General features: G+C 51.8%; 1 protein-coding gene across 2 annotated transcripts in view; it reads right to left on the bottom strand.

Moving 5' to 3' along the window:
* Man1c1 (mannosidase alpha class 1C member 1) overlaps window positions 1-14,939 on the bottom strand; it is a 149,835-nt gene that overhangs the window by 70,943 nt on the left and 63,953 nt on the right. Inside the window, exon 2 of one of the 2 annotated variants that reach the window (XM_052718255.1) lies at window positions 13,846-13,942. The exons of the other annotated variant lie outside the window; for it this stretch is intronic. Coding sequence (XP_052574215.1) covers window positions 13,846-13,942 — 97 coding nt within the window. The remainder of the gene's footprint in view (window positions 1-13,845; window positions 13,943-14,939) is intronic. 2 annotated transcript variants of the gene reach the window in all.

Genomic DNA, 14,939 nt, shown 5'->3' with positions numbered 1-14,939 from the left:
CCTTTACAACTGTATCAGTATAAAGACTCATCTGATCTCCACTGGGTACATTATTATATGTGCTTTTTTATCTTCTGATTGAAAAAGAAATTGAAATTAAAACATTCTGTGAGCCCATGGGCCCTGTGTGCTTTGCTTAATGAAGAAGTCAGCCTGCGCAGGGCCATGGGGAGTGATCTATGGATGAGTGTAGAGATCTCTGCCTTCCAGATCTGCACCCCCTCATCTCCCATCCCCTGGGTGGCAGCGGTACTACACCGAGTGTCCTCCTGGGTGCGGCCTGTGCTGTCCCTCACCTGTAACGGGTTTCACTGTCAGTATGTACGTGCCTTCCCAGAAACCCGGCACCCAAGAACACAGCACCCGCTCTCACACCAGCCCTTCCAGGTGTGGCTCCCACAGCGCCAGGTGCAGAGCTTATGGGAAGGCGACAACAGCCTCAGGAGCGGGATGTGCACCCCTCCTCGGATGCTCCAAGGGTCTACAGCAGATGTGGCCCTTGGCACACATTCTGACAGGTGGCAAAGGTGAGTATCCCTTGTCCACCCTCTCGGGAGCCCACTGGGCCTTTTCAGCCTTCCTCCCTGCCTCACACCCGGACCCCAGCTAGGTGCACCGTGAAGATCTGGGACCTGGAGACGCCAAACTAAACTCCAGCTTAGCAATGGCACATGCCATCACCCCTGTCTGCTATCGGCTGCAAAACAATGTCCAGATGCACTTCGAGGCAATGGCTAGATCAGGAGCAGGGTCCTCAGCAGAGCCATACCCCGCCTACAGGAAGTGACACACGGTTCCCTTCCTCTGTCCTTCCCTCCTCCAGGCCTTGGGGATATGGGTATGACAACAGCAATGTCCTCGAATGGACTAGTCCCAGAATTCACAGTTACTGGGGGAGAGAATGCGATTGTGTGTTATCCAGTCATTAAAACACGAAACAAAAGCCACAGGCAGAGAATTGCAAGTTGTCTTTCAGGCCTGATGAAGAGAGACACAAACTTGAATATTAGCACCAAACTGTGCTGACAGCACACTTCCGGGGCTCTTTGTCTCCTTGGGGCTCTTTTAGAAAATGTCATCCTGCCTATTGATCTTAGTTATGCTTGAGAGGACCGCCTCCTGTGGGCTGTGGAAAGCGATCTTCTTGCTCCAGAGGCCCCTCGCCGGCAGGGGAGAAGCTGTGGCTGTACGCTGCTCTCTGCAGTGGCCAGTAATCCATCCCTGTAACCCCCACCACTGACCCCACTGTCCACCCAGCTGCATGGGCTCGAATCAGCCAGGGAGAAGCACAGCCAAGGGGCTCACAGTCACCTACTGTTTTAGGACCTTGACCATGCACTAGGCACCTGTGTGGTGTGAGGCGGAGCCTGTAGTCCCCAGTAGCTGAGAAGTGAGAAGCCGAGGCTCTTAGCCCGAGACAGGAGGAGGTACTTTGGGCTACATCTGCAGACTCAGTGTCTATGCTCACAGAAGTTCTCTTTCCACAGATATGTCCCACCTGAGCCACAACAAGACTCCATTAAACCCAAAGGTCTAGCTCACTCTTTCCTCACTCACACTTCTCCATTTGGGTTTCTGGTTTCAGTGTAGAAGGAGCTGCCCTGGGAAACCATCCCTGCAAGAGCAAGTTGAGGGGATGTGAAACTCAAGTTTGCAGACATGACCCACGTGTTTGATGCTGACCTGTGTCTACACAAGCTGGGGAGGTCCACACAGTGTGGACAGCGTCTGGCTCACAGGAGACACCGCACAGTTGTCAGATGAAAGGGACCACAGGCTCTTGTGGTCCCAACCATGGTCCCAACGGAGAGTGTCTACATCCCCATTACACAAGAGAGGAAACACGGTCTTGGAAAGGGAGCGTGCTCCTGTCCAGTGTGCAAGTGATGGAGTCAGCATTTGAGGGACCCATGACTCCTGACTCCTGGTCAATGCTTACTACCTGGGTCTTGCAGTCCCCAGACTGGAGAAGTCCCATTTGCCTCCATCTTAGCTGGACACATGACACTGGGGTTGACTGGAAAGCAGGGGACCACTCCACAGCACTGGGGAGGTAGCAGGGAGGGGTGGTTTAAGGAGGAGGGCTTTAATGTGAGAAGCATTTGTGGGTGTCCCAGTTCACCCCTAAGAGGAGGCAGGAGGATCAGGACCCCTGCGGACCAGGGCTGCGCAGGCAGCAGCGCAGGACACTAAAAAGAAGGCAGTAGGAGGCTAATGTCGGCGGCGTGCCGAGGACAGCAAGTGCTGGCCAGGATGACAGAGTAACCAGAACTCTCCCACAGCTTGGGGCTGCCGATTGGCTTAACCAATTTGCAAAACCGATACCTTCCGAGTAAAGCCGAGGATACTAGACAGTATGATCTAAATATGGATTGTGTCTCACATAACCCCCTGCTATTCCCACCAGAAAAATACATATCCAAAGTGCTCCTCACCCTCACAGACTCCTGGAGGAAAAGTAAACTGGTGTAGCTCTAAGGGAAACAGTCAAATGTTTAGACATCCAATTACCATATAACCCAACAATCCTTTCCTAGGCACATACCCAAGAGAAACAAAAGCCTATGTCTATACATAGATGGTCATGGCAGCACTATTCATTACAGCAAAAAAATGAAAGCTTAAAACGTCTGGCTGGGCAGTGGTGGCACACGCCTTTAATCCCAGCACTCGGGAGGCAGAGGCAGGCGGATCTTTTTTGAGTTCGAGGCCAGCCTGGTCTACAGAGTGAGTTCCGAGAAAGGTGCCAAAGCTACACAAAGAAACCCTGTCTTGACCGCCACCCCCCACCTCCCCGGAAAAAAATGTCTGTCAACTACTGAGCCCATAATGTGGTATTCAGCAACAAAGAAGAACAAAGTACTGATACATGCCACAATATGGCTAGACCACAAAACATACTCAGAGAAAGAACCAGTTACAAAGACCAGGTGTTACACAAACCGTACGTTAGTTACTTTTGTGTTACTATGATAAAATATGTGCGAGAAACATCTTAACAGAGGGAAACCTGACTTTGGTTCATGGTTTCCAACATTCTCAGTCCATCATGGCAGAGAAGGCATGCAGGGGAGCGATTCAATCCATACTGCAGGAGCGTGTGGTGACTTCTTCAACACAGGGCAGGTATAGTCTCCAAAGCCCGTCCTTAGTGGGACTTCTACCACTCAGGCCCAAAGGCTCCAGTCCAGATAGTACCACAAGCTGGGGACCAAGTGATCAAAACACAAGCCTGTGGGGGACAGTGCAGAGTCAGACCTAACACATTATTTAGATAAAGCACTCAGAATTAGCCAGTTACATTGGGTTGGGGGTGGGGGAGTGGGGGGGTTGGAGCGAAGTGGGACCACCTGTGAGTGTGGGATTTCTATGAGAGATGATGCAAATGTTCGAAAATGAATTGTGGCAATGGCTAAAACTTCCATAAATATACCAAAAACATTTCGTGGTAAACAAAAAGTATTTTACAGGAACTCACACATAAATCACCAAATATCAGAAACAAAAATGGCCAGCAACGGTAGAATAGGCAGAGAGACCTGATAAAGAATCAGTCACTGTTCACAACAGAATAATGAGGTAAGAACCAAATCCGGAAGACGCAGGACAGAATAAAAGCTTAAGAACAGACAAAATGAATCCATGGTGCCAGAAGTCTAAACAGCAGCCACCCCCGGGAACCTACTGACCAGAAAGAACCTTCTAGTGAAACAGGACCCCTCTCCATGTGGGTCTGTGTGGCCTGCCACAGCTGTATCTGTGTAGAACTAGCAGGACTGTATGCTTATGATTTTACTGGGTAGATACTGTAAGTAACGCCTCGGAGTTTTGGTTTGCTTTTTTTTTTCCAAGCAAGTATTTCATGGCTTTTCCTGGAGACACATGATGATAGACCAAAGAAAGGGTCCCATAAGCCCAGCTGAGTAAATCAATGAGTTTTCTGGGGTCACTTAAATGACCATGGGCAACCTGAAGGCAGCTGCATTACCCCAGCAAGGTGACAACTCATGAAAGTGGCATCCCTTGAACTCCCTAAGGGATTGGCAGGTGGCACAATTTCTCAGCAATTGCCACACCTCATATAATCATGGGGGTGAGGCTTTGTAAATCTTTTAAGTTTCAGGAACTTCCTATGGTTTGTGAGTTTCCTCTACTTCCTGGGTCTTACCAAGTCTCCCTTCAACAGAAAATGCTTTAATCTGGGGATAGAGCTATATAACAATTACATATAAGAAACACTTACATGTTCCAAAAGCAGGGTCCAAATCTAGTTTGTCAAGCCTCAGGGGAGTCCCTTCCCTGGGTACCATCTTTCCCATCCTCAGGCAACAGACCAGATGGCTGTAGAGAATCCTACTGGCATTGCTGATCTGCCACGGTGTGAATCCACATCCCTATGAGTCACAGAATTTGCTGGGAAATTTGGTGAGTGTATGCCATCAGCGTTGTGAGAAGAGAGGGGGCTGGTTGCTGTCGGCTCAGCCTTGTTTCCAAGGAAAGAAAGGTCTTTGGAGAGTGGGTGGAACACGCTGCCACGGGGAAGGGAATGTCAATTTCAATATGAATCATTTCACGCATGGCAGTAACTCACTCTGGGAATAGATACCCTGACTCACTCAGCTCCCACAGGAGCAGGACTTGTTGCTAACATTTCAGATGCCAAGAGAATCAGCAATAGCCGAGGGAGAGAGAGAGAGAGAGAGAGAGAGAGAGAGAGAGAGAGAGAGAGAGAGAGAGAGAGAGAGAGAGAGAGAGAGAGCACCCTAGTAAAACACCAGGAGTCCAGAGGCAGAGGCCATGTGCACAGACCCTTTGTGCGGACCCTGACAAGGCCCAGAGGACATTGTGAGCTCTGGTGACAGCCGGCGCCAGTGCTGGGGCACCAACCCAGGCCTCCCGCCTGAGAACTCTTTTTACAACAACCTGCTACTATATTTTCTAAAGAAATAAATTCTCCTCTGTGCTAGGGCTTTTAAAGAAAAAGAAAAGGGCCATGATGCATCTTAATTAGAAACTGCTTGGAGGAGAGAGAAAGGTCTCAGAGGGAGTGAGCGGAGCCCTGCCAGTGACCAGCCGGCTGCCGCAAGCCTGAAAACCCACTGCATCACGCTGCAGAGGAGTGTTTACTCTGAAATCACCAAGGGTGACCCAAGGGGCATTCTGGCCATCAGAAGGTGGCTAGGGGACTGTCATTCAAGGTCCCAGGGAGACCTCACAGGGCCATAGCATCTGTCCAGTGACTGCAGGTCCGGCCTGTCCTTCAACGCAGTGGGGCTGACTTTTCATCCAATTACTCTCCTCGCCAAAGGCACATCTGCCAGTGGCCTGAGTTTCCAGTTCATTTCCTCTGTGCTTTTCCACCCTCTGGCCTCCGGATGGAGCATGCAGGGCTTCCAAAGCATGTGACTTCCTGGGAGGGTGCTGGCTGCCCCAGAGCCTGACCTATTCTGTCCAAGGAACTGAGTGTTGCCGCTTGAGATGTTGATGACAGTCATTTCTCGAAGCAAACTCCAGCCCAAGTCAGGAATGTGTGTGTGCACAGCCTGCCAGGACCAGCCAGCCGCCCGGCCTGACACTGATGTTCCAGGAACTACAGATGTTTTTTTCTTCCCCAGAAGAAAAACAGCTCATAAAACAGAAACAGTATTTTCACCAGACAACTTGAGGGGCAGTGGGCACACGAAATGGCTCAGAAGGTAGAGGTGCTTGCCGCCAAGCCTGATGATCGGAGTTTGATCCCTGGAACCCACACGATGGAAGGAGAGAACGGATTTCTGAAATTCGCTCTCTGACCTCCACATAGGCACATATCACCCACATACAACCACACACATGAATGAACACATGTAATCCTTTGGAAAAAAAGCATCAGGGACAGAATGTGTAAGTTCAGGGAAGATAAAAATTGTTGTGTGTATTAGCATGCAGGTGTCTGTGCACATGTGTGTGAAAGCCAGAGGACAGTCCTAGCCATGTCTCTAGGCACTGTCCACTTCATTTTCTGAGACAGGTTCTGACTGGTCTGGATCTCGCCAAGTAGACTAGGCTAGCTGTCCAGTGATGCCCTTTCTCCAGATCTGCCTGGCTCAGTATCCCCAGTGCTGGGGTGCAAGCATGCACCACTATGCCCAGCATTTTCACATCAGATCTGGGAATCAAACTTGGGTCATCACACACTTAACTGAGTCATCTCCCCAGACCAGGACGAAAAACTTACTGTTTGGTGCCGCTCTTTGTGTCTCGACCCCCTCCAGCCTCATACAGGAGTAAACTGAGTGCCAGAGAAGTCTGAGACGTGTTTAGTTTCACTTAGCTGGTGAACGCCAGGGACGGGATTCGAACCCAGGTGAGTGTCTGCAATCAAAACTGCTACTTCTCAGAGACAAACTCTGAGAGGTGTGGTAGAGATCCAGGGAGACGTGGGGAAGCCGGTATGCTTTACAAACTACCTAGCTGGCCAAGCTGGCTTCTTGAAAGGGAGCTCCACGGGGGAGGAGCTCCCATGTCTGAAACAGACCAGGAAGAACGGCACGTCTACCAGTGTGCGCATGTGTGTAGGTGAGTGTGAACAGCAAACAGGTGACACTACTAAGCCACACACCCTACAGCAACTGTAGAAACGACACCGCAGGGTCTGGATTTATTCGCTCCTCAGCATCCTATCTGTTCCGTCTACAAGGCAGAGATGATTTTTCTCTCTGCCAAGGCCGAACACTGCCAGCCTGTGATCCGAAAATCGCCGCACCATGTTCATTTTGCCTCTTAACTCACTCACGGCTATAAATCATCCCCATGATGGGGACTGGGTTGGCAGTTCTATCGGGGAACCCACGGGCAGAGACAGAATCCAATTTGGGGCTTCCACAATCACCCTGGGGCTTGGCTCGGAGCTAGGGAATATTGCTTTTGGCCGTACAAACACCTCCGTCCTCCACAGGGAAGATTCAGGGAACCAAATTTGCTGACCAAGCAGGACAGCTACTTTTCCTGGTCTCTTTGCTGATTCTGAGCGCACTTCATGGCAGGAGGTCAAGGCCACCGAAGGGGATGAGAGACGCGGAGCACAGCCGAGCCAGGCTGGGAACAAAGGGGAAATGGCCCAGGCAGAGACTGTGGCAGGCTGCTCCTCCTCTCTACAATACATCAAGAGCCTGCTGTGTGCCAGACCCTGCTCTTTCCTGGATTTGAATTAGAGTCATTATTATTAATTAGCGAGTAGAATGCTGACAGCGGCTTCCATTTGAGGAGAGCACGTGGGCAGGTGTTGCACCAGGTGTTTAACACGCAGCAGCTGCATTGAATTCTTATGTCGGAGGACGCTATTGCTGTCTCCATTGTGCAGATGGAGAAACTGAGTGCAGAGAGGTCAAGGGAGTAACTCTGTGTCAGAGGATGAGTAAGTGGCAGACCCAGGATTCAAACCCAGGCTGGCCTGACTCTCAAATCCCTTGCTCCTTGCCGCTCAGCTCAGCTCAGACAGCCAATGCCATGGCTGCAAGCAGGTGGTTCCTGCTGGGCAGATTTTCTAGGTGGAAGACAAGTCCTCTGAGCCCAAAAAGCTCGGCTCGTGTCCAGCAATGACACGGAGAGACAGGTGATGCGGACCCTAGCGATGCTGTACAGGGAGAGGTGGACCAGAAGACACATCCCTCCAACCCTGAGACCAGTTTTCTGTCCCACTCCCTACACTGTGCTTGGGGCAGGACAGGGCAGCGTGGAAGCTTAGTGCTCGGGCTTCAGAGCCCACGTTACACCTGGGATTCAGCTACCCCAGGTCCTAGAGATCTCCAGCTCTGTTCCCTCGCCTGTGATGTGAGGGACACACTAGAAAATGCAGCCGTGGTGTCTGGAGTGATGAGTATGTAGGGTGTGGTAGACTCTTGGACCCCAAATCCCACACCTCCTGAAAGGCTGCTCTGAAGCTCTGGGGATAGCTGCCCCTAGAGGTGACCCGGCAGGTCACATGTGACAATCCGGCTAATCTCCGGATGGGTGTTGCAAAGTGCAGTGGCCTGGGACTCGAGCCCCTGGGGTTAATGTGCCCTGTCATCTCCACCAAGTCCCTTTTCCCCTCTCCGAGCCTCAGCTTTCCCAAACTCTAAAACAAAGGAACAAGCCGGGCGTGGTGGCGCACGCCTTTAATCCCAGCACTCGGGAGGCGGAGGCAGGTGGATCTCTGTGAGTTTGAGGCCAGCCTGGTCTACAGAGTGAGTTCCAGGACAGTCCCCAAAGCTATACAGAGAAACCCTGTCTCGAAAAAAAATCAAAAAACAAAACAAACAAAAAACCAAAACCGAACCAAAACAAAACAAAAAAGGACCAAGCCGGGCGGTGGTGGCGCACGCCTTTAATCCCAGCACTTGGGAGGCAGAGCCAGGCGGATCTCTGTGAGTTCGAGGTCAGCCTGGGCTACCAAGTGAGTTCCAGGAAAGGCGCAAAGCTACACAGAGAAATCCTGTCTCGAAAAAAAAAAAAAAAAAAAAAAAAAAGACCAGCCACACTATCCAGGGACCCTCCAGCAGCAACAAGACTCTATCCCATCCATGATATTTCTGTCAGGAAGGGACTGAGTTCTCACTGCACTGACAGCCAGAGGAGCATTCACTGAGTGCAGTCACACCTGGCTGACATGGGATGCAAAGCACAGGGGTTGCTGATCACTTGTCCTGGACACCCCGAACCCTTCTGCTGGCAAGAGGCTGGTTTATTTCCTGATGTTTTCCTGTCACAAAATTCTAGGATGCTGCTCAAATAAAGGGCCAAGAGGAACAGTGTCCACTGCGTTCCTACCAGGGGCAATGTGGACGGGGCGGGGGGCAGCCCTATGGCCCTGAAGTGGGTTTCTGGGTCCAGGGAACTTGGGCATGCCCCCACGGGAGCAGAAGCGTTTGACCTCAGGGCTCTTCCTGCGCCATGCTCGCAGCACTGGACATCTGCAGAGTGCTGCCTGGGTGCCGAGCATGCGCATCAGCTTGTGTGCACTAACCTCTTCCTCTAAAAACAATCCTGGGAAGGAAGCCCTGTGCAGCTGGGCCAATAGGCCCAGAGCAGTCACAAAACTTGCCCAAGATCACATAGCTAGGAACAGCAGAGTGGCATTAAATCCCTGCCCTCTGGCTGTGAGGTTCAAGCCCCTCAGTGAACGCAGTCCCTCAAGTTCTAGCGGTGGGTATCAGTGGCTGGCCTCTTCTACAGGCAGAGACTGGGCCTCTGTGTACCAGGCCACTTACTTTATGATATGGTGGCTGTCTCTTCTACCATTGTACCCTGCACTGTCCCAATCTGAGGACTGGCCTCCGTGACAGGAGCAGTAAGGGCTACTGACCAAGAGCTTCCTTGGTGCTTGGGGCTGGGTCCTGGGCACATCTCCCTATTAATTACCAGGGGCAGGGCTGGCAAGATGGTTCACCGGGTAAAGGTACCTACTGACAAGCCTGTCAGGGGGTATTTAATCCCCAGGACTCACACTGTAGAAGACTCCCCTGACCTCCACCTCTTACACACAGAAAATATATAAAATAATTATAATCACCACAGGCCCAGGAAACAGAGCCCCCGCCCGCTCCTCGGAGAGCCACACAAGCTTATCTGGACCTAAAGTCCATGCCCTCTGCTACCCGGCTGACAGTGGGTGTCCCATATGGCAAACTTCTGGAGGAAGAGAAAGGCATGAGGTCTGGCCTGAGCGACACGCCAAGAGTGGGCTGTCTTCTCTGGTGGCCTTGGGAGTGTCTTCCGATGGGGCCTGCTGAGCCGGATGTGGAGGAGAACAAGCTACTGAGACAGTGGAATGCCCAGTTCACAAAAACTGGCCTTCAGCAAGAGGATCTGCCCTCAGAGTAAGAATAGCTTTGAGGAAGGATGGGGCAGCGTGGGATGGTTGGCATGGTGAGGGGCCACACAGAGAGACCAGGCTCAGACAGTAACCATTGTCACCACAGCTCCTGTAGATCTTAGCAAAGGGAAGCACTGGTGTGATCTCAGGACCTTCCCCACGTGCAGACACCCGATGCAGTCCCTGGGACTGGGCTGTGGGAACCCATCCCATCTGAGCACTGCCCACAGGGGGTGCTGGGCAGGGTCTCCCTGTGAGTCTCCAGGTCTGCCCATTCCTGCCTACCCCAGGGCATCCTGTGTCTATAGGGCTCAGCCTACTTGAGGTCACTGGTAATGGCAGAGGCCACCCAACAGCCCCTGCTGGGTCCAGGAAAGAAGCAGGAGTGTGGTACAGTGCTGAATTCAGGCCAGAGCAACTGCTCCTACCTCTGGGATCCTCTCCCTGGCTCTGGGAATGGAGCCTTGTCTTCTGGGTGAGCTCTTGTGGACTTTGAATTCTGAGAACTGTCACCATTGACAGGGACACTGAGACAGGCAGGCCAGGCTGTGTTTCAGTACCACCAGTGGCTCCAGCTCCCAGAAACAGCTACAGGGGACAATACTAGCCCAAGATCATGCAACAAGAAAGCAGGGAAGCCTGAGTTTGAACCTAGGTCTGTCGGAATCCAGAATGTCAAGTCGATAAGGACTATTTACAGCATTGTCAAATGGTCACCTCTGCCTGTCCCTTTCTGAAGTCCCTGGACAGGCCCCCGAGAGTGCCAGGAAAGGGGAGCTAGTGTGAGCCTAGGTGGGTTGGTGAAGATTTCACTGCGTCCCACACCCCTTGAATTCCAGGCAGATGACCCCAGGCCCAGCACCCAACAGTGTGGAACTTGAAAGAGTAAATGAATCAAAGCTGCCTTCCTTCCTGTCTGCTGGCCCCACACCTCTCCCTTCCCCAGGCCACCAGGGCACCCTGGGGAGCATACCTGCTGCCAGGAGTGTTCTAGGGACCAGGCAATGGGTTCCTAGGGCCCCCACCTAGGAGTCAGAACATCCAAGGGACCTCAGAACTCATCCCAGGCTTCCTGGGTCAATTGCCGCTCTCATTCCCAACGCATGGTCCTTCGGTTACTCACACACGCTTCCACAGATATCCTCACAGAAGCCCCAGGCCAAAAGCTGTACCATCGGCAGCCCAGAGAAGTTAAGGGACTTGGACACACAGTCACATAGCTAAGGACAGAGGGAGGATTTGCACCCGTGTCTTCTAACCCAAGGGATCTGTTCTTGCCATCCTTCCGGGAGCCCAGTGTTCTCCCTCACTTGATAAAGTTCTGGAGGGCTGTGATTTAAATCCTAGGCTCAGAACCAGGTGGTGGTGGCGGCAGCGCATGCCTTTAATGCCAGCACTCGTGGGTCTCTATGAGTTGGAGGCCAGCCTGGTCTACAGAGTGAGTTCTAGGACAGCCAGGGCTACACAGAGAAACCCTAAAACATAATCAAAAAAACATAAATCAATCAATCAATCCATCCATCCATCCATCCTGAGCCCTGGGAACCACAGCAAGTGGGCAGGACCCAGCCCCGTCCCTCCTAGTACTGCTTCCTGTAAACCTGAGCAATAGCTGCGTCTACACTGCGGCTTCAAACACCAACACCCCACCGCCAACACCGGCTCCTCTTTACGGAGAAGACGGGGACAAATTAAACCACTAAAGTCGTTTCATATAAGCTGGGCAGACTGCCGTCCCAGCCACTCAGGAAGTTGAGGCAGGAGGACTGTTTGAGACCAGGAGTTCAACATCAGACTGGGCAACACAGTGAGAATCATCTCAAACATTTATTATTATCACTACTATTGCTTTGTTTTTTTGAGACAGGGTCTCTCTACATAGCCCTGGCTGTCCTAGAACTCACCATGTAGTCAAGACCGGCCTCAAACTCATAGAGATCTGCCTACCTCTGTCTCCCAAGTGCTAGGGTTAAAAGTAAACACCACTACGCCGGGCTCAAATATTAAAAAAAAAAAATTAATACAAAATTCTGCGACAGTTAATCTTCATTGTCAACTTGACTGGATTTAAAATCACAAAGAGACCCACCTCTGTGTGAGGCTCAGGGACCCACCTCTGTGTGAGGCTCAGGGGCCCACCTCTGTGTGAGGCTCAGGGGCCTACCTCTGGGTGAGGCTCAGGGGCCCACCTCTGGGTGAGGCTCAAGGCACAGATTGAATTGAAAAGCTGAGCACCAAACTGACCCCTCTCTGCTTCCTTACTGTGGAAACAATGACAGCTGCCACCTCACTCCTGCCCGACCCCCATGCCTTCTCCACCACGATGGACTGTGCGCCCTTAAACTGTGAGCCACACAAACTCACTCTTCATTAAGTTGACTTTTGTCAGATGTTTGGCCACAGAAAGGAGAAAAGCAACCAAAGCACACTCTTTATCATTTACAGAAATACTTACACTTTACCCTAAGTCCCTCCCACAGAGTCAAAACTGTACATACAAGGGTAAATGCACAGGAGGGAAAATTGGAAGGACATGAACAAAGATGTCAACAATGGCTACATTTACAAGACAGATCAACTTTAATCTGCTCTTTTATTTTGCCCACTTTGTAATTTTTGGATCCTCTTTCCTCCTCCACTCACAAATGCGTAAGGCCGTTCAAATCCATATCCCTTACTCCTGCTGCAGAGGTGACTCATCTGGATGGGCAGAGAACCTCCAGCACTGACTGTGGGAGGAGGCTGTGGGTCCCAGTCACGTCTCCTAAACACCAACCCTGACACAGGGAGGTCCACACACTCAGGCCCCGGCCTCTGGTATCCAGCTACCCTTCAGATTTCTCTGGGGATTTCCAGCTCAGGCCTGCTTCTCTGGATCCAACTCTAGCAACCTGTATTCCTCGGGAGTGAGGATTAGAAAGTATGGTGCCACCCTTCTCTGGTCCAGCACAGCATCCTTCCCTAAAGGAAGATGGCCAGGCTGTCCAGAGCATCTTCTCTCTAGAGTGACATCTGAACTAGGAGGCTGGGCTTGCAGACGTTAGGAGATGTACAAAGGGGCTCTGGGTCCAGAGGACGCTGCAGCAGGGAGCGGGCACAGCCAGAGGGCTGCAGGAGAAACACAAGGGCATGCGGCCCATCTGCTGTCACCAGGCAATAGGAATGACACCCCAGAATTTTATCTAAAGGCGGCCAAACCTAGTCTCTTCATATACACATGTTTGCTCTCTGTGGGGACAAAGTCATCTCACCACCACCCTCCAGTAAAGTATATTTACCCAGTCTTCCGTGTTCACGTCACCAAACCCTGTCCCTCTCCATCCTCACCTTCCCAAGCTCCACTGCTCGGATGCAGGGTTGTACGAATGGACAGAAGCACCTAAAAGACCCTAACCCTTCAGGCTTACACCCCCAAGTCCCAGGAAATAAGGAACTAAAAAGAAAACTAGTTCCAAGGGCCACCTGACTCAATCATTACTCAATCACCCCTGTAACAATGTAACAATGTAAAAAGATTTCTGTTAAGAGATGTGCTCTACTGTGACTGGGATAGTTGCAAGTGTTCCAGGAAGGACCACTGTGACCTTTGTGTAAACTCCACTCCCGCCCTGATACCCCCCTTGAGGTTTCAGGAAGAATGTACATGCGGACGTGACTGTACCCACTCTGTGGTCAGACCATGATCTTGTGAAACGAAATTGTATGGGAATTGTAATCTTATGGCTTTTGTGGGTTTTTCCTTTAAAAGCCCCCATGGGGCTGCAGTAAGATGCGACTCTTGCTCTTTGGAGCAGAGTTTGCCCAACTGTACAGCCACTAATAAACCTCTTGCTATTGCATCAACTAGACCGGAGTCTGGGTTCTTGGGGCGCCCACTCGAGAAGATAGTACCCTGGGTCTGGGGTCTATCACACGGGAGTCCTCCGAGTCCAGAAAAGCTTGGCGAGCCCAGAAAAGGGCAGACCAAAGCGAAGCTGCACTCAGCGCCCCCGGGGTCTGTGTCGACTCACCAAACATGCTGCCCTCGTAGCCGTCCTTTGTGAGGGGCCGGAGCTCATTCTTGCCCATCGCATACCGGCGGTAATTCTGCCACGAAAACCGCATCATCTGCGGGAAAGAGCAGGGGACCAGACCCCGGTGAGACGATGCTGGTGGCCAATGGTGCCCACCACACCCTCTGCCAAGGTCTCAGCCTGATTTCATTCCCCTCCAGTCTCTCCACATACCAAAGATCACCCAGAGGTTTCCAAGAAAGAACCTAAACCACCTTCTAGGCAGGGAGTGTGGCTCAGTGAGAGGGGCCTGCCCATCTTGTATGAGGTCCTTCTTTGGATCCCCAGTACTGCAAAGGAAAAAAATGAAGGCTACCTCTTCTATGTAGCCTTCCCTGCCCTGCCCTGGTCTAAGGGAAGAGAAAGAACTCATTTACTTACAGGGTGAGCGCCTGTCTCAATTTAACAGAATGATCTCTCCCCTCCCTCCCCCACCCTCCTCCTGACAAAGTTTTGTGAATCACCATCTATATACACATAAGAGCTGGGTCAGAAGTGGGGTGACCTGCCCAAACGGCCCCCAGTGACAATCTGTGCCCACCCTGCTTCCTCATTCCCAGAGTCTCCCTCACTGGCTTTCACACCGTGCCCTTTCACTTCTGCATGGCAGGGTGCAGGAGGAGGGCTGAGGGGGGTGGGGACAGAGCTCCAGGGTGACAGAGGAATGGAGCACAAAGCAGGATTTGCAGGAGGTGCAGGTAGCTGGGGAAGCAATGGGTGCAGTAGACAGACTGGGGGCTTGAGTTCTAACCCCGCCTCTGCCACCACCCCCCTGGCCGGGATGCTACTCTTTGTGCAAAGTCTGCTTTAACAAGACAGGGTGATGCCTGCTCAGCCACAGTCTTAGAAGGGTTCAACAACGGAAGAAGGAAGCGGAAATGCCTGCCTCCAATGGCAGGGGTTGACGAACACCAGCTGTCCTTCCGCCCAGGCCTTCAGAGGCCCTGTATGACTCTCCCAGCCCTTCCTGCTTCCCACTTTATCCCTCAGTCCTCAAAAGCTAGCCAGAAGCAGTGAGCCCAGACCAGCGAGGCTGGTCCCCAAGCTTCTGA

Source organism: Peromyscus californicus, unplaced genomic scaffold, assembly GCF_007827085.1.
Source record: "Peromyscus californicus insignis strain IS unplaced genomic scaffold, ASM782708v3 Scaffold_5__1_contigs__length_169319896, whole genome shotgun sequence".
Lineage (NCBI taxonomy): Eukaryota > Metazoa > Chordata > Mammalia > Rodentia > Cricetidae > Peromyscus > Peromyscus californicus.
The sequence above is the reverse complement of the archived record's forward strand: the minus strand, read 5'-3'. Positions and strand labels throughout refer to the sequence as shown.